The 19940-nt window shown below is 40.0% G+C and overlaps 1 protein-coding gene across 1 annotated transcript in view; it reads right to left on the minus strand.

Moving 5' to 3' along the window:
* Positions 1-19940, minus strand: part of IBTK (inhibitor of Bruton tyrosine kinase) — an 85305-nt gene that overhangs the window by 43975 nt on the left and 21390 nt on the right. Inside the window, exons 9-16 of the mRNA XM_032767205.2 lie at positions 19300-19423; positions 14481-14658; positions 12276-12450; positions 10432-11037; positions 8940-9026; positions 2593-2675; positions 2467-2504; positions 659-755 (exon numbers count right to left, since the gene is read on the minus strand). Of these exons, the coding sequence (XP_032623096.1) occupies positions 659-755; positions 2467-2504; positions 2593-2675; positions 8940-9026; positions 10432-11037; positions 12276-12450; positions 14481-14658; positions 19300-19423 (1388 nt within the window). The remainder of the gene's footprint in view (positions 1-658; positions 756-2466; positions 2505-2592; positions 2676-8939; positions 9027-10431; positions 11038-12275; positions 12451-14480; positions 14659-19299; positions 19424-19940) is intronic.

The following is a 19940-nucleotide window of genomic DNA, read 5'->3' on the forward strand; positions in this document are numbered from 1 at the left end:
GAAAATAAAGAAAAATTGCATGAGAAAGATGACTGGGTAAGTAGAAAAATGCTTCAGAAAAGTTCCAACAAAGGCCAGTTTGCTCCACTGTTATTTGTGGGCATCATGGCAGAGGTAGTTTGTGAAGTGGGATTTAAAATAGGACAAGGTGGTAGTGGCTTTGCAAATCTTGTAGAGAAAGAGTTTTTCTTATGCATAAGGGGCAACATAGAAGAAAACACGGAGGTGCACGTGGGAAAAGCAGCAGATCATGATGCCTTCAGCAAAACAAAGGTGGCGGGGAGGGAGACAACACGTGGTAAAACCACAACTAACTCCAAAGTATAAAATGATATCATATTGTTAGGGGTTTACCAAATAATACATATGATTCAAAAGGCAATACAGTATCCTTTTAGTAAAAAATATCATCTAATTGTGGTACTTACTGTACCACTTCCCCCATATCACAAGAATGTCTCCAATTTGAAAGAGTTCACACTGTAGTGCATAATATCCAAACTTTCTGCTTCCTTCAGGTGTCTTTTCCTTGTTTATTAAAATGAAAATAGCAGAATTTGAAAGAGATCAAGCTGAAATTTATTGCTTTTAAAAACTCGCTGTCAATTGTTCATGCACCCAACTCTACAATTTCCAGAAACAAATATATTGGCAGCACCTTTTATTGCAGGAGCTTCATCTGTATAGATGTAATCCAGGATCACTTGCAGTATGTCAGAATGGATTGGCATTTCCAGAGCTGCACAACAGGATGCCTAAAGGAAAAAGGGATAAGAAGAGTACAATTTCAAAAAGTGCCCATTTAAAAATCAAAGGTGATTACAAGGAATTACAAGGAAAACTCTGGTTCCTCTAAAACAAGTAGATCTCTCAAAAATCTCAACTCCTGCAGTACTGGATAGGTTTGAAGGATTGGACCCTATTCAGTTATCAGTACCGATGCTATATGCTGCTTTGGCAAGTCTGTTCTGACCAAAGTAGTCGGTGCTCATGAGGATGACTTGGGGGATGCTGAGACCATATTGGAGACATGGCATCTTCGGGTACCAAGGCCATCTTAGTGGTCAACTTAGATGTACACTATACAGGAGTTGTGAGTATAGTTCTCTTAGTGGTGGAACGCTCCCATGATGCAGTGTCCTGCTTGTGTGACACCGAAGGTCTCAAAACAAAGCATGCTTGTTGCCTTTTTTCTCTGTTGAGCCTGCAGACCCAGGCACAGGATTGGTACTAAGAATGTCTGGAGCTTCAGCCATACCCAGGGTGGGACATAAGGTCTCCATAGCAGTCTCCACAGGGACTGAGGTCTTTTTGAGATGGACACTTTCTGGGGAAAATGACTCCATTTTCTATGGGGTTTTTTCATGAATTTACCTTGGGTAAACACAGGTGAATGTGCTGAAATTAACAGGGCACTGTGTTCACTGTTACCGATGTTTCGGTCGGGGGGCAGAAGGGAGGAGAGTCTTCTGGCCTGGACGTGAGGCCAGTTGCAAGGAACACTCCATCATTAAGAGCCTCAGTTCTAGCTCCCCATTTTTAATTGCTCTCTCCTTAAAAAAGTAGAGCAGATGGAGCACTTTTGCAGGATATGAGACTCTCCCAAGTAGCGGATAAAATGGGAATGCAATGACTGGGAAGGACTCCCAGCAAGAGATGCACTGCTTGAAGTGAGTCTGGCATACCCTGGGGCAATGGCATCTAGCAGGGGAAGGCACCCCTTGCCCAAAGAGGAAAGGGATAAACAGAAAATCCCCCTAAATCCCAACACATAAAAGTAAATAAAATAACTAAAGAAAAACAATAAAATAAAGGGAAACTAGGATAAGAGACTTTGAAAGTAAGGCACACTAATCCTCCATCTCAGGCCAAGGGAGGTAAGAAGGAACTGAGGGCGGTTCGCTCGCATAGTCATATGTAATCTCAGACCAGGGCACAATGAAGTGCAGCCCAAACAGGCACTACTATCGAAAAATCTCTGATTAAAGGCAGATGGGGTGTGAGTGCACCTGAAGTAGAGCACTCACAGGGACACTATTTGAAGATTAATATTATCTATATGTCATTTATTAAGACCTACCGCAGGAAGGAAGTTTAATACACCTCCAAGGATACTAGAAGCTCAAACTCACTGAGGAGGTTTTATAATACTACAGATTAGTTGCAGTAGAAATTTCTAAGATAGCAATATACTTACTAACTCAAAGTATGCTTTTACATAAAATTACCATGGCTCATAATATTTATGATTAATTTTTTTTTTATTTAATACAGTTTCTGAATGGTTCAAAATTAGTGTTTCTGCTAAAATTTCCCATTTTCTTACGATTTTTACACAAACTGTATTTTAATTTACATTCCAGGTAATGGCAAAATCTCATTTGAGAGAGAGAGGAAAATCTTCATTTACTTACATTAATGAAAAACAACTAATGCGGCACACACATTTTCAAATGGAAACCTTACCTCAATCCAAGAGCTGCTTAACATCCTATGAAAGTAGTCTGCAAAGAAAAAAAAAGCTCATTCTGAGACATCATAAGAGAGGCAAGTTACTGTGAACAAAAGAATCTACAGATATTACATACATACCAAGTCTTGCACAGAGTACACATTTGTGACATGGGAATTCCTTTCCATCTATAGATTTCATGGTCACATCACAGAGGTATGAACTACAAGACATTCAGAACAGTTATAATCCTGAAATTATTAGCAAATATAAGACCTATAAACAGTTCATTTCTCTTTTGTGCTTGAAACCAGCTTTGACAGGATTAGGCCTCTAGTCCTCTCAAAGATGGGAGGGAAAGTACAAATATTTAACTAGAAACACAATACACTTACCTTTATGATGGCAAACATAACAAACAAGACTTCTTAGCAGTCTTAAAAGGATTTAAAAAAAAAAATTAAATAAAAAGCCAAGTTAGTCAAAAGCTAAGCTAACTAGTGAAGAGGATTTCCTCCAAAATCAATTCTATCGTCCAATTATTGCTTCTCAAGATTGTGGTCTGAAGGCAGCAGCAGGAGGTGGGTATGATCTCCCCTGTGCGGCCAGGAGCAGCCCAGCAAGGGGCTCCTAGCTGCCAGTCCTCACCAGGTGGGGGAGGGACAGACTTCCTCTTCCCCTAAATGGCCCCTCTCAAGAGGAGGCCAGACCCATCTCCAGGAACCTCTCCCTGCTGCAGGAAGCTTTGGGCTGAGCAGGAGCTTTGGAACTTCCTAAAAGACCTAGCTGCTAGTCCTGGTCAGGCTGGGGAGGGACAGGACTTCCTCTTCCTCTGCACGGCTGCTCTTGAGTACCTCTCCCAGATGCAGAAAGCTCTGCACCCCCCACCATATGCACTCATTTCCTTCCCCCATCACTCTGCAACTGCAGGTGGAGGAGTCACTTTACGGGGTGAGGGCTCCCTTCCCCTCCAGATGCAATGATTAGCTTGTTTCAATAAAATAAAGGTCTGTCAAAACTTAACAGAATTTATTGATGGACACTTTACAGCAGCAAATAACACTCAGAGTTCAACTCCCTGCTTAGTAGATATGGGCATCTGATATGGTTTTGTAGGGTAGTGATCTCCATTGGTCGCCTCATACTTTAGAGCCACTGCCTTAAGTTAATAAAAGCAAGCAAAAAAAAAAAAGTTCTGGTTCCTAACGTCATTAATTGAACGTCAATATGGAGCATGCAGCGACTGCATCTTTCCTCATTCCGTCTCTACGCTGAAAACACCTGTTCATGTTTAGACACAGCTCTCTCTACATCCACAGAGTTTGTTGGAATTGTCAGATAGCACCAAGCTAGCCTTGCGAGATGGGGGATTCTGCTTTCCCACTGAGTTTCAAAACTGTAGCACAGGCAAACTACAGTCCGCTTCTTCTGCGATATTTTTGTAATCAGGAATCTCCAGCTACAATTCTTGTCAAAGCCAGATATTGCATTAGGTGAAATAAATCCACCATCAACAGTGCATTTGTGCAGGGTCAAATATACACGCAACTTTTAGGAACCCTGCTGAATGTTGTTGAAACTTTTGAGCAGTTTTTGCTGCATTGCTTGACTCTTTCCCATAGCAGTAGTATTGTCTGAGCTTCTTTGCCATGCAAGAAAACTCCTGCTGAGCACTGGCATTTAACTCAGCATTGTCAGAATGATTTTCATTTGATTGTGCTTCAGCCCAGAACAGTACTTCCATTACTTTGTTGTACGCTTGGAGGACTGTGACATGTCAAGATTCCAACTAAGTGATTAAATCCATCAGTCCTGTGGCACTCTTGGCAACGAACTGAACTGCCTCATTCAGCTGAGCACTGTTTAGAAGAGTTGAAAATTCTGTTAAAACCTCATTTTCGGTGTCAGTGTGAGCTCTTCTGAGATGAACTTAGAGTAGTACATCAGGTGAGCTTCATGGTATTGTTCAGCCTCAAATCAGGAATTTCAACAAGTAATTACAGCTCTGGGGGAAGTTCAATTTTTTGTTCGCTGATTTCAGTCATTGGTGCAATGTGCTGCCTGTATCACAGTTTGCGGCCAGGGCAGTGTTTAAAGATATTTTAATGTAGCTGACCAGTTTATCAACTTTACCTAACTCACATCTCCACAGCTCCCTGACAAGACAAATTATATGTGCATTACATGTAATATGGAAAGCATTTGGCATTAGACTTTGGTGAACAGATTTGAAAGATTTCATTATGTAAGTTGCATTTTCGCTTTGAAACAGATACTTTGACAAAATTCACACCATATTTTGAAATGGTTTTAATCATCGCTTGAGAAACTCTAGCATAGTTAACAGCATTCAAGTAAACGCAGTTGGCAAGCACTGTTAGCTTTTCTGTCTGTATATCTTTTGCCTTGTCAGAAATAAAATTAAAACAGAACACGCACTACATAGTTGTCTTGCTCAACTGTGGACTCATCTGAAATAACTGCAGAAGACTCATATGAGTTAATTTGATACTTCGCCTCCTCAAAATGTGTAGCAAAAACCTTTGGAAGGTAGTCCTGTTGAAACTTATTGCAGTTGGTAAGCAAACGGCATTTTAGGCGATCAAGTTTCTCCAACAGGAGCTTAGCATTTGCAAACGCATCCACAAGTTCCATTCTAGCTAAATGATGGGTCTTAGAGCTCTCTGTCATCTTCTTAAAAAGAGATGAATTTTTTTTTTTTTTAACTTTTTGTTTACCAGCAATGCACTATCCGAAGCCCTCTTTCTGCCTTGATGGGTTTCCAAGTCTAAGGCCACGTCTACACTACGGGATAATATCGAATTAGCTAAAATCGGTTTTATAAAACTGATATTATAAATTCGATTTCATGCGGCCACACTAGGCACAGTAATTCGACGTTGTGCGTCCATGGTCCGAGGCTAACGTCGATTTCTAAAGGTTGCATTGTGGGTAGCTCTTCCGTAGCTATCCCATAGTTCCCGCAGTCTCCCCGCCCCTTGGAATTCTGGGTTGAATCATTATTGTCGCGGGTGGTTCTGGGTAAATGTCATCAGTCATTCCTTCCTCTGGGAAAACATCAGCTGACAATCCTTTCGTGCCGTTTTCCCTGGATTGCCCTGGCAGATGCCATAGCACGGCAACCATGGAGCCCGTTCAGCTTTTTTTTTTTCTGGCACCGTATGTGTACTGGATGCCGCGGACAGAGAGGCGATACTCCAGCGCTACACAGCAGCATTCACTTGCTTTTGCAATGATAGCAGAGATGGTTACCAGTCGTTCTGTACCGTCTACTGCCGGAGAAAACTGGCAATGAGATGACGGTTATCTCTCCTCCTCTGTACTGTCTGCTGCTATCATGAGTGCCCCTGGCTGAAATCGGCTGGGGCGCAACGCAAAAGCAAAATTGGGATTGACTCACTTGGGACTGAGTCAATCCCTCCTTATGGTTTCTAAAAATAGAGTCAGTCCTGCCTAGAATAAGGCGCAAGTGTATTAGAGGACCAGTGTATCAGAGCACAGCTGCTCCGTGTCAGTATTCACAGGGGGTGCCCTTGCAACAACCCCACCCGTTGCTTCCCTCCTCCCCAACCTTCCTGGGATACCGTGGCAGTGTCCTGCCCATTTGTGTCATGAAGTAATAAAGAATGCAGGAATAAGAAACACTGAGTGTTTAGTGACATAAAATGAGGAGGAGGCAGCCTCCCGGCGCGATGATAGTCCAGGCAGGACATTAAACGGTATGAAGGAGAGGAGCCCAGCATGCTGCTGCTATGACAGTCCAGGCAGTACAGAATCTTTTCTTTACACAGGAAAGGGAGGGGCTGAAGCCCCCAGTTGCTATGATGAAGCTGGTTATTAGCCGTTCTGTCCTATCTACTGGGAGTAACCAGCAATGTTGACCTCGATGTCAACATGTTAGATATTCATGAGGACGGTTACTAGTCCTATTGCACCGTCTACCACCGGGGAGGGGGAGAGGGAGAGGAGCGGATACTGCTCTTCACTGCTGCAGCATCGCATCTACCAGCAGCATTCAGTACACATAGGGTGACATTGAAAGTAGTCAAGAAATGATTTCTTTCCCTCTTCTTTCACGTGGTGGGGGGGGGAGAAACTGAGGAGCTGTTCCCTGAACCATGCCAGACACTGTGTTTGAACCTACAGACATTGGGAGCTCAGCCAAGAATGCAAATACTTTTCAGAGACTGCTGTGGACTGTGGGATAGCTGGAGTCCTCAGTACCCCCTCCATCCATGAGCGTCCATTTGAGTCTCTGGCTTCCCATTACGCTTGTCACGCAGCGCTGTGTATCCTGGAGATTTTTTTCAAACGCTTTGGCATTTCGTGTTCTGTAATGGAGCTCTGATACAACAGATTTGTCTCCCCATACAGCGATCAGGTCCAGTATCTCCCGTACGGTCCATGCTGGAGCTCTTTTTGGATTTGAGACTGCATCGCCACCCGTGCTGATCAGAGCTCCACGCTGGGCAAACAGGAAATGTAATTCAAAAACTTCACGGGGCTTTTCCTGTTTACCTGCCCGCTGCATCCGAGTTTCAGATTGCTGTCCAGAGCGGTCAGTGGTGCACTGCGGGATACCACCCGGAGGCCAATAACGGTCGATTTCCGTCCACACTAACCGTAATCCGATATGTTAATATCGAATTTAGCGCTACTCCTCTTGTCGGGGAGGAGTACGAGTACAGAAATCGATTTAAAGAGCCCTTTATATCGATATAAAGGGCGTTGTAGTGTGGACGGGTACAGCGTTAAATCGATTTAACGCTCTTTAAATCGATTTAAACGCGTAGTGTAGACCAGGCCTAAGTGGTGCTGAACCATTGCCTGACGTGTGATCTAACAAAACATTGCAGGCTGTACAAAATAGTTTGTCACCATCAGCGTGTAGAATTTGGCTTCCAAATTCTTTCACATGATCCGCTGCAGTAATGATTTTAGACTGTTATTTACTTACTTTGGACACTAATTTTAAACTTGTAATTTCACCTGTCTTCCGGTAGGATGCCAACTGAGATCACTATTCTACAAAATCACCCCACTGTTCATATCTACCAGTCAGTGAGTTGAGCCGAGTGGGATTCACTGCTGTAAAGTGTCAATCAAAAAATTCTCTCAAGTTCTTCATCTTTCTATTTTTATTGAAACAAGCTAATAATTGCATCTGGAGGGGGCAGAGCAGTTCTCTGTACAATGACCCCTCCCTCCTGCAGCTGCAAAATGACAGACAGGAAGCAAGGGGGGCAGAACTACCTGCACCTGGAGAGATTCCCTGCAGGACTGCTTTTGCTTAAGAGGAAGTCCTGTCCCTCCCCAGCTGGGTGTGACTAGCAGCCCCTTGCTAGGGCACCCACAACACAGGGGAGATTGGACCCGCCTCCTCCAGCTGCAGGAATCGCTGGAGCTCCTGCCCAGTCCCAGAGCTTCCTGCAGTAGGGGAAGGTACCCAGAGGTGGGTTTGATGTCCTCCCCAAGAACAGCCATGCAGGGAAAGGACAAGTCCTGCCCCCCTCAACCCAGCCAGAATTCTCCGCTAGGAGCCTCCAAGTTGGGGCATTCCCAGCAGCATTGGGGAGAGCAAACCCACCTCACCAAGTCTCCTCCGGCTGCAGGAACCTCCAAGGCTGCGGTCCAGCCCCAGAGCTTCCTGCAGCAGGGGGAGGCACTCAGAGGCGGGTCTTAGCCTCTCCTCCCCACCAAGAAAAGCCATGCAGAGCAAGGACAAGTCTGGGACTTGCATCTAGGAGCCCTCGGGCTGGGGTACTCCCAGCAGCATGGGGAAGATCAGATTTCACAGATTTCATGGTCCATGACACGTTTTTCACTGCTGTTAAATTTGTTGGGCCCTAAGAATAGCCTATTCCAACATAAGTTGAAGAATTAAGCTTTAGTACTATTGTAACCATCAAAACAGGACCAAGTAATTCAGATATAAATAGCAGTAGGGTAAAAATTCAGGTAATTTCCCCTCATGGGAAAATATTTCAGAGATTCTTCTCATTAAGCAACCTTGTAAATTTCTAATTGCAGAAGTCAAAATCTACATGGCTTTAGTAGGAATAACAAAGTGTGGTCCTGCAGACAGACAGACAGACAGAGCGACCGTGTCAGACTGGAAAAGTCACAAGTTTTTTTCTGATATTACTATTCTATAATATAAATGAAGCCATGGAAAATGTGACTGCACAACAAACACAATCGTTGAGATCTGGTTCAGAGTACTACTCCAGTATCTCTCGCTACAAAAGTGTGTACGGGTAAATACAAAGCATCTCTCTCCAACGACCATTAACTGTGAAATACACAAACACATACCCCACACAATAAGAGGCAGCAGAAAATTTCAGTTTACAAAATTTTGGCTGCATCTGCTTAGTGTCTACTTGTTTCAAAATGAAGTGATAGGTACTAAAAAATAAAGTCAGATACGCACAAAGACTTGACATAGCAAGATTTAAAAACTTACCATTTTTGAGAGTTAAACTTTGGTTTGTTTCCATTTTTCCTGTTGACAACATTAATTTTTCCATTTTCTAGTTTAACCCCATCCAATCTGTAAAGCATAAATATTACAAACGTCAACTATCATATATTACTGATAATAGCTATATTGATAAGGAAAAATAGGTTTGAAATTTAGTACCACTTAGTGTAACATTGTGACCATAAATGAAAGGACAACAAATGCCTGTCACAGAAACCTAGGAAGTCTATTAAGAAACTGATCGATGCTTCAGCATAGATATGAAAGTGATATGAAAATGGATTGCTAGACTTCCCTCTACTACTTAATTACTCCTATTTATTTATCCTGGTCCAAGTGACAGGTGGGCTATATCAGAGTAGGCTCAGCCATCCACATGGTGTTTGCTCCTTCTGGGCCATACTTTGAGATATTGATTACCTTGAGTGGCAAGAGATGTATAGTGTTAGAGATATGCTATGAGGATTAATTTGTAAATTAGGCAAACACAAATGGTAGCTTTATTAGAAGGCTGAGGGACATTTTTGCTTTTAAAATGTCTGGGCTCTGCCCTGGCTGTTCTTTTATGTGCACCTAGCTGTGCTAACTGCTTCCTTTTTATGACCACCAGAGAATGGCTGAGAAAGTTGAACAAAGTAATATGTTAAAAATACAGGAGTGGGGGGAATTGGTTTACAAGGATTTACTGTCCTCAATTCTTTTCATGATGGTACAGAGAGACACAAAACAGAAAAATAGTATCATGCAGAAATGTGTACAACAGCAAACATGTTCAATCTCAGCTCCACTGGTTTCATCTTGTAATATTATCAGAAATACAAGGCATCAGTTAACACGGTTCTAGTTCTTTGCTTCATATTGTTTAATGCAAAGTCTGCAGCATCCCCCATGCAAAGACCAGCATCAACCACAGATGAGAGCCATGATTTTATATGCATCACACAAAGGACGAAACATATGGCTCAGTCTGAGGCAAGTAGTAATCTGGAAAGCTACATTATTTGCATCTAAACTCAAACATAGGAAGTTCCTATCTCAAAACAGAGTAGAATGTATAGATCTTGTATAAGTTTCCCAGGATAGGATTAAGATGAGTCTAGTGCTGATGTATAGAACTTCCTGCACCAGAGAAGGCCTAGTGGTTCAGTTGGTAACACATTGCTTTAGTTGAAGAGCAATCTCATAATTCTCTTTTTTCATAGAACCCTCAGTTGCATTACTTAAGGGTTGCTAACACATTCTCTTAGAGAAGCGTCAGAATAATCTGACCTCATAAGCTCCTTTTAAGAGGTGCTGTGGGTCTGTGAAAGGTGAGGAAGTGGCAAATAGAAACAAACTGGGAATCATGTCAGCCCAAACTACATTGGTAGTTAAAACTCTTCCATTTTCTAGACAAGCTTATATATGGTCAGAAAGGAAGAAAAAGCAAGCATCAACTAAAGTGGATGCTGACAAAGAAAAAATTGTAACACACCTTATACTTAAATTGCTGAGACCAAATTTCTTTGCAACACCTTGCAACATTTTTATGGGGTTGATTTCTTCACCAACAACTTTGCCTTTTTTAGAAGACTTGGGTTTATTCTTCTCTCTTTGATTTACTACATGCACTTGATTACTTCTGTAAACCTCAAACGCAGACTTTCCATTAACATCTCCACTGAAACTCATTTTATTAAGGTTAGAAATTAGGGTATCTTGATAGTCTTCTGTTTTTTCCTTATACAACATTCTTGGTTTGTAACCATGAGTCAAAAGATCACAAGTGTCCATGTACATGAACTGCAGAAGGTATGTAAACAAATCTTGATGAACCTTCTCTATCATAAAGAGATCACATCCTACAGCATCTTCATCTTTACGATAGATATCTGGAGAGTCTAGTCGATTGTCATCTGAAATGAACAGCTTCCTGAAGAAGTCAGAACGCATGGCCAAGATGTACTTGTGTGCAGGAATCACCCTAGTGCCGATCTGAAAAGTCACATCATGGATGTTGTCCATTTCATCTGTTTCCCCTAACAATTTGCCAAAATCCTCAACAAAACTTGATGACGACACACTTGGAATTTCATATAGGCTATAAAGACAAACAGTTATTTTTTATTTGGTAGAATTTAAAATTCTGTCATGAAGGGGTTTTTTTAAATGAAGAATCTAAATTTTGGCTATTCTACATTACTATTCAAAGTTTCATTGTATTCTTTAATACAAAGCAAATTCCTAAACTGATGAAAAGTGCTACATAAAAGCTAGATATATTATTACGCAATATTACATATACATACATCTCCTGTGACATTTTTCTAAAGCACCAAATAAATATCACATTTTTCTCTTCATAAATATTAAGCCAGACATTTTTGTATGAAGTTATCAGCAGTGTTAGTACTTTGCATGCTACCCATGTCATTTTTCCTGCAAGGAAGTGCTTAAAGTAACTCAGAAATATAAGAATCTTTGACATGCTGCATACTGAAGTCCAAAACAAAAATTCATGTTAAACAATATGCTAGATATTCTAAAAATCTAATATGAGAGTGCAAGGAGCAGTGCATCTTTCCATGTTTCATTTACTCCAACTTTATTTCAAAGATTTAAGTTTTCGTTTAATTTAAAAAACAGATTATTTCTGCCTTTCAGTTTCTTGTATTACAGGGCATCTCTGAGAAATAAGGAACCTATATGTTAAGAAGGATTTCTATGACACTTTATGGAATGGAGAATTAAAGTACATGAGAAAGTAGGTTTTAAAGGGGACTTGATTATAAAAGTGTTTGGCTTGAACATTTTGCCTTTGTATAAACTAAGGGCTGGTCTACACCCAAAACTTAGCTAGGTCTACCTACGTTGCTCAGGGGTGGGGGTGCGCGGTGGGGGGAAAAAAAATCACATCTCTAAAACATAGTTAAAACTGACCTAAGCACTGTGTACACTGTGGCTAGACCAATGAAAGAATTATTTTGTCAACATAGTTACTGCCATCTCAGAGAGATGGATTCACTACAGCAACAAAAGAACCCTTCTGTCACTGTAATATGTGTCTACACTGCAAAGTTCCTAGTGTAGACATTCCCTAATTAATGGCTTTTTGCCTAAACAACCTCTACATGGTTGTCTACAAATAAGTGCTAAGCAAAATGACTATATTTACTATGATCTCTGCAGTAGCCAAAGATGGTTCTCTGTAAAGAAGAAATTTTAATTGAAACTGAAGACACAACAAGACTGTTAATGGAACAGAAAAATGTTTTACACCCACATCCCCCTCAGTATTTTCAGCAATTGAAGTTACAGCCATAGATATCTGAAATATACCTTGTTTTAGGATCTGACTGTAAAACAGCAAAGTTACATCCATTAGGATCTGTGGTAACACTGACAGCTCTGTGGACAAAAGCAAGCTTCTCAAGTCGAATTCTTTCATATACACTGTTTGTATCATAGTGACAAGACACATCATATGAGGAATTCTGAAGACTTGATACAACCTCTGTTAAAAAAAAAGAGATGTTGGAAAACAATGGAAGGGTCAAACTAATTAAGATTTAACTGATAAAACAAAGGACAAAATTAATTACTAGTGTGAGTCCACTGAGTTGAGGTCAACAGAGTTACAACTGAGATCAGACTAAAGACTTTGGCCAAACAGCGTTCACTTCAAATCAGGAACGGCACGCCTAAAGAGATAAGCCTACCTCTATTCTGATCCCTAGACTTGGGAGATCTCCCACCCAGTGAGTACTCATCCAACTCAAACCTCCTCATTTTGTAAGATGTGGCAATATCACACGCAAGATGGCATGGCTATGGATTAAATGAAGCATACTCTGCTTTTTCTACTGTACTTCAGTTACAACATTAGTAAGATATAGAACACAAAATGTCCCTTTAGTATTTTCATGGTATATCTTCAATTTGGAAAATTTCAAAACAAAAATTTTATTCATTATAAATTTATGACAGGTGAATTCTGAATAATGAACACTGGGAAATATTACTAAGATATTTCTTTCCATTTCTGCTTAAAAAGATATTAAAATTATGGGCTTCTTAAACTGTAGTCTTAGGTAGAATGCGGAGAACACTATTAATAAGCAATAAACAAAATGAAAATCTTTCTGCCTGTCCAAAAATCTCTCTACCTTTATAAGGTCATCAGTCCAGCACAAGAACAGGGAGAGTGAACCCAAGACTACAAAGGCCTTTGGTTCAACATCTTTCAAGAATAAAGATATTTTAGTGTAAGACCAGCGCACCATACATTGCTATGTGGAAGGTCCAAATTAAACAGATTCCCTTGTTCTGACTGTTCAGGGCTAGGAGAACAGAGATAAGAAGGAAGAATTACCATGACATGTGACCTGCTTGGAAAGTAGAGAAGCAAAAAAGGAAAACCGATGGGTTAGCTCAGAGTTTTGAGAAGGGAAGGAAAGACTTTGCAATGAAGGAATGCAAGATTGGAGGCTTAAAATTGAAATTATAAATTGGAAATTAAGATCCCGGAAATGTGATATGGCCATTCATCCATAGGCCATAAAAATCCAAACCCACCCAGCTTGGCGGGGACAAAGCAGTTACCGTCTGTGGACTTTCAGTTGGTCCATGTGAACAGAGCTGATTTTTTCAACCAATTCCTATGGAACAGGTGTTTCCAATTACAAAAAACAAACCACTTCCTAAAACTGGGACTCTTAGTCATCAGATTTAGCTAAGAATACAAGGACTGAATTGTTTTGGAACCTGAATAAATAAATAAATAAATTAAGATATACCTATCTCATAGAACTGGAAGGGACCCTGAAGGGTCCTTGAGTCCAGCCCCCTGCCTTCACTAGCAGGACCAAGTACTGATTTTGCCCCAGATTCTTAAATGGCCTCCTCAAGGACTGAACTCACAACCCTGGGCCAATGCTCAAACCACTGAGCTATCCCTTCCCCAGAAACTACCTGCTGATCTATATTAGCAGTCTCCATGAAACAAGATTAAGTTACCCTAGCACGGCAATGTGAGGAAGCACCTACTCTTTTCACTTGAATCCATTCTTTACTGACAGGAGGACCTAGTTTCCCAATGCTGTACATCCAGTACATTTCAGGATCACTAACATTCACATAAATGTTGGACACCTATGACTCTTTTCACTATGAGTTATTCAGGATACAGCCTGTGCACCAGAAGGTCACTTACAACTGAGAGAGACAAGTTACACTGAACATGGTGGGGCAAACAAAAAAAAAAAATAGCAAAAAACTAAACTAGCTGAACAGTGCCAAGTCTCTCCTATTTCTTTTATTTATCTGTCAGTCATGAAGGAAGTAGAGATAGCCCATCAAATACTACTAATAGATCAGGCAGATTGAATAAGGGAAAATTCCCTCTCCCAATACAAAATCTGAAAAAAATTACAAATATTGGGTGGGAAAGGAGAGATAGGAAATGTAAAGATATTTATTGAATTAGAAATAGGTCATAAAATGTAGTAATTTACTTTCAAAAATACCGTAAAAACATGAACTAACCTTTCTTTTCAGATGTTTTTTTCTCTCCTTCTACCCACTTTCCTGTAAAGGCATCACCATCCTGTGTGACAAACATTATTTCGTTCCTATTTAAAGCAACGTCAGACATGAAGACTTGGCGGCCATAGACCCATCGACACTGCTTCATAGGACTGTTGGATGACTTCCAGCAAAACACCTAAAATATGAATGGGGGGGGGGAGTGTTTAGCGAATTTAGAAACCTACAGAAAAAAGCAGCTCACAGTGATGTGCACTACAGCATTATTAAACCAGAAGCACGTCATCTCTAAATTATTGAGGAACAGAGGGGAGATTATGAATTTTTAACAATGCAAGTTTATTTGGAACGAATGATTTATTTCACTGTGAGCAGTAAAGGAAGATGCTTGGATATCAAAAGTTACCGGTCCATTAAGGCTTTTTTTTAAAAAAAACAAACACTTCTCTACTAGATAACTTGTTTTGATGTTCTTACCTACAATTTTTAGTTTCAAGTACTATTCTAAAAAGGTAGGAGTCTACTGTCGCTATCTGCATTTTTAGAATAAAGCAGCAGGAAACTGAAGTAATTACTATGAAGTAGCTAGATTATGAAGCAATTGGGATTCCAGCTGTACTTTCCCTCTTTTTTCTTGCACTTCAACAGAACCCAAATGAAATATCTTGTTCAAAGAGAACCAGAAGTATAACAGTCTTTAATGAGAGCAATTCCTATCAAGTAGATTCCACCTGTTAGTTATTTAGGTACATTTGTCTTCTAGTTCCTTTACTTCTAACATCATACAACATTCAAAAGATATCTACTATTTTATAACAACAAAAAGACAGGCATATTGTGTGTGTTAGACTGTTTTTAACTATCAAACTAACACCACCAAAAATACCTCAATGCTTTTTTAAAAACTTTAAGGAGATAAAAACTTAAGAATGGTATGACCCAGCATAGTCAATGGCCTTCTAGGCCAATATTCTGCCTTCTGACAATAGCCAGTGCCAGATGCTCCACAGGAAATGAACAGACCATGGCAATTATTGAGTGATCCATCCAGTCATCTAATCCCAGCTTCTGGCAGTCAGAGGCTTACAGACATCCAGAGCTTGGGATAACGTCCCTGACCATCTTGGCTAATAGCACTGATGGACCTATCCTCCATGAACTTATTTAATTCTTTTTTGAACTCCATTATAGTTTTCACCTCCACAATATCCCCTAGCAATGAGTTTCACAGGCTGATTGTGCGTTGTGTGAAGAAGTACTTCCTCACGTTTTTGTTAAACTTTCTGCCCATTAACTTCACTGGGTGACCTCTGGTTCCTACGTTATGTGAAGGGATAAATAACACTTCCTTATCATCACCTTCTCCACACCATTCATGATTTTATAGATCTCTATCATATCTACCCTTGGTCGCCTCTTTTCAAAACTGACCAGTCCCAATTTTTTTTACTCTCTCCTCATATGGAAGCTGTTCCATATACCTAATTATTTTTGTTGCCCTTCTCTGCACGTTTTCCAACTCTAATGTATCTTTTTTGACATAGGGCAAGTAGAACAGCAAGCTGTATTAAAGATATGGTTGTCCCGTGGATTTAAACAGTGGCATTATGCTATTTTCTGTCTTATCTATCCCCTTCCTAATTGTTTCTAACATTCTGCTAGCTTTCTTGACTGCCACTGCACATTGAGCGGATGTTTTTGGAGAACTATCCACAATGACTCAAAGATCTCTTTCTTAAGTGGGAACAGCTACCCAACATTTTGTATGTAAAGTTAGGATTATGTTTTCCAATATACATTACTTTGCATTTATCATCATGAAATTCATCTGCTATTTTGTTGCTCAATCACCCTTGTTTGTGAAATCCCTTTGTAACTGTTCACAGTCAGCTTTGGACTTATCTATTTTGCGCAATTTTGTATCATCTGCAAATATTGCCACTTCACTGTTCACCCCTTTATTGCGATAATTTATTAATATGTTGAACAGCACAGGTATCAGTACAGAACCTTGGGGGAACCCCACTATTTTTCACTCTCCTTTGTGAAAAATGACCCTTTTAACCAGTTACTGATCCATGAGAGTACCTTCCCTCCTATTCTATGACTGCTTACTTTGCTTAAGAGCCTTTGGCATTCAACCTTGTCTAAAGCTTTTCGAAAGTCCAAGTACACTATTATCAACTGGATCATTCTTGTCCACGTGCTTGTAGACTGCCTCAAAGAATTCTAATAGACTAGTGAGGCATGATTTCCATTTACAAACGCCATGTTGACTCTTCCTAATCATACTGTGTTCATCTATGTGTCTGAAAAATCTGTTCTTTACTATAGTTGTAACCAACGTGCCTGGTACTGACTTGTAATTGCCAGGATTGCCTCTGGAACCTTTTATAAAACTCAGCATTCACATCCAGTCATCTGGTACAGAGACTGATTTAAGTGACAGGTTTCATACTGCAGTTAATAGTTTTGCTATTTCATATCTGAGTTACATCAGAACTCTTGGGTGAATACCATCTGGTCCTTATTACATATTACTGTTACATTTATCAATTTGTTCCAAAACCACCTCTGTTGACGCCTCATCTGAGACAGTCCCTCAGATCTGCCAACTCAAAAGAATAGCTTTGCTGTAGTAATCGCCCTCACATTCAATTCAGTGAAGATCAACGCAAAGAATTCATATCACTTCTTCACAACCTTCTCTTCCTTGAGTGCTCCTTCAGCACTTTGATTGTTCAGTGGCCCCACAAATGCTTTGTTTTATACAGGCCAAGATTACAAAGCAGAATCAGAGATTTAGTTATGATCAAAGATTATCCCGGAACATATTTAAAGTAGGACAGATTTACAGAACTGAAGGTGGGGGAGAGGGGCAGGTGTGACAATCTGTACCCCTATGCTCACCTCTTTTACAAGACTATGATAAATTCTGTACAAAGTATGGCTTGTGAGGTATCATTCAAAAAATTCAATTTGCTGATCATTATTGTCCTGGTAAAATGTGTGTGGCACCACTGTATGTAAAGTTATAAGAATCCTGTGTACGGTATTACTAAGACATGTTACAAGTCTGGGGAACAGTCACAAATCCCAGAGACAAAAGACTCACCAAAACCTCAGCCAGGTGTCAAAAGAATCAAATGAACCATCTCATGTTTAAGTAACCATTCTTTAGCAGGAAAGAGGGTGTGTGAGTGAAAAAAAAAAAAAAGTGAGTGACAAAAAAAAGCAGCTTGGCGTTCCCATCTACACAGACTTTTTGCCACTGGAACCTCAGGTGGAAATGTTTCTTAAAGAAGAGAAAGAACTATGAGAAGGGAGATTAGATGCTCTGAATTCTCTCCTTTCTCGCTACCTATGGCATCAACAATACCTGAAGAAAAATGAAGTGACATTAGATTGGGGGAGGGATCCTGACTGCAAGAAATTCAATCAGTAAGCTTGCTGAAACATGTGTTGAAAGAAACCTATGTTTTGAATTCACTCAGCTTGTTAAAAGCAATATGCAACTAATACCTAATTTATTTTCTTGTAACCAATAATGACTTTTATGCCTCATTACTAGTTATCACTTAAAATCTATCTTTCTATAGTTAATAAATTTGTTTTATTGTTTTATCTGAAGCAGTATGATTGATCGGATTGAAGTGTTTGGGCAACTCCATTTGAGATAAGAGGATTTGTGCATATCATTTTCTATTAATAAAATTACAGACTTTATATGAGCTTGTATTGTCCAGCAGAGCTAGGCAGTACAAGGCATACATTTCTGGGGAAAGTTTGGGACTGGGAATTTGCTTGTGTCCCTCTACAGTGTAATTCAAAAGTGACTGGTAACAGCACTGATATATTATAACTGAGAGTAAATTACATGCTGGAGGCTGTGTGCAAGCAGACCAGAAGTGGTAGCTCTCACAGCAAAGCAGTGTAAAATGCATCCAAGCCTTGGATAACTGAGGGGATACAGATGTTCATTGGTCCAGATTGTACCCTGGGTAATGTCATCAAGGGAAGAAGCTGTGCAGCAAGTTTCCTTTTCCTTCAGTACTGCATGAGGAGAGGGGAGATAAAGCCAGACGACTAACTGTTGATTCAGTGCTGAAAAGCATGAGAGGGTCCCCATTCCTTCCAAGAAGTCATTTGCGATGTTTGTGCCTAAGACAACCTTGATACTCACGAAACTACCAGTTTCCATTTTATTTGCACACTATCTGGCGTAAATTGGCATAACACCACTGAAATAAACAGAGCTATGCCAGCTCAATGTCTCTAGGAATTAGAAGATATTGCAGCCACACTGGATCCCACAGGCACAGTAACTTTACAAGTCACATGGCTTACAGCATGCATGTGCACACATATGAACATCTTGACAAAATAAACTCCATTTGACAAAATATTACCATCTAATTTGAAAGACTAGATGCACCTATCAAAAATCTGCTTTATCCTATAAAAAGAGCTCAGTCACGTAGCAAAAATGAAGACTGAAAAATGCAGAAATGAACACCAGTTCAGTTCTATCCTCTTCATTCTTCAGGTGCTAACACAATTTTAGATTTCTCTTCCATGCAGGATTTTCATTAAACAAAAACTTTACAAACACCACTAGATGGTGCCGTAAGTTTAGAACTTGCAATGAACCAACTGAGGATGCTTTGAGTTTTGAGGGTTCCTAGGAAGAGTTGCTATAATATGGAAAGCTTTAGTAAATTCTTCTGCATTGTCACACTGTGGTTCTGTTCTCAATTTGCCTAGCCCTTCAATATACCTCTTGTTTCAAAAGAATTAATACATTAGGCAGACAACTTACTCGTCCAGCTTCATCCAGGGCAAGAATGCAAGTCTTTTGACCCCCATTTTCTTTGAGATGTTGAGGATCCATCTTGTATTCCAAATATCCCCCATTAACAAGAACCTTTTTTAGGTTAAGCTGTCTGAATGAACACAAAAGCAACAATAACATAATATTTCTCCTACAAATCCATTAACATGTATATAGAAGTGTCACAAAAATTGACATTTTATATTTAGAGAATCACTTTAAAAAGCAGCTATGGTAACATACATAGTTTGTTATTGTGGTTAATTTTCCCTTGTAGTACATTTAAGAGTCCTCAAAAAACAGAATATTCTCATGGCTTGAGACAGACAGTAGTTGTCTCATGTCCATCCATTCTTCAAAATAGGTTATCTTCATCACCACAGGGAGAATACCCTCCTCTTGTAAAGAACTGATGGACACGTCAAAAAATATGAAAATAAACCTCAAGCACAAGACTCTGGAATAGAATTACACTGTCTTGTACAGCTAGGGCACATTAGACTTTTTTTTTTAAAGTTTCTTCTGCTGAAAAAAAAACCACCACACAGCACAGTATGAGAACAACAAAATTAGTTACCAATTCATCTTTCCTTTTTGTTCTGATCCATATGACCAACCTCACCCAGATA

Source organism: Chelonoidis abingdonii, chromosome 3, assembly GCF_003597395.2.
Source record: "Chelonoidis abingdonii isolate Lonesome George chromosome 3, CheloAbing_2.0, whole genome shotgun sequence".
NCBI classification, from domain to species: Eukaryota; Metazoa; Chordata; order Testudines; family Testudinidae; genus Chelonoidis; species Chelonoidis abingdonii.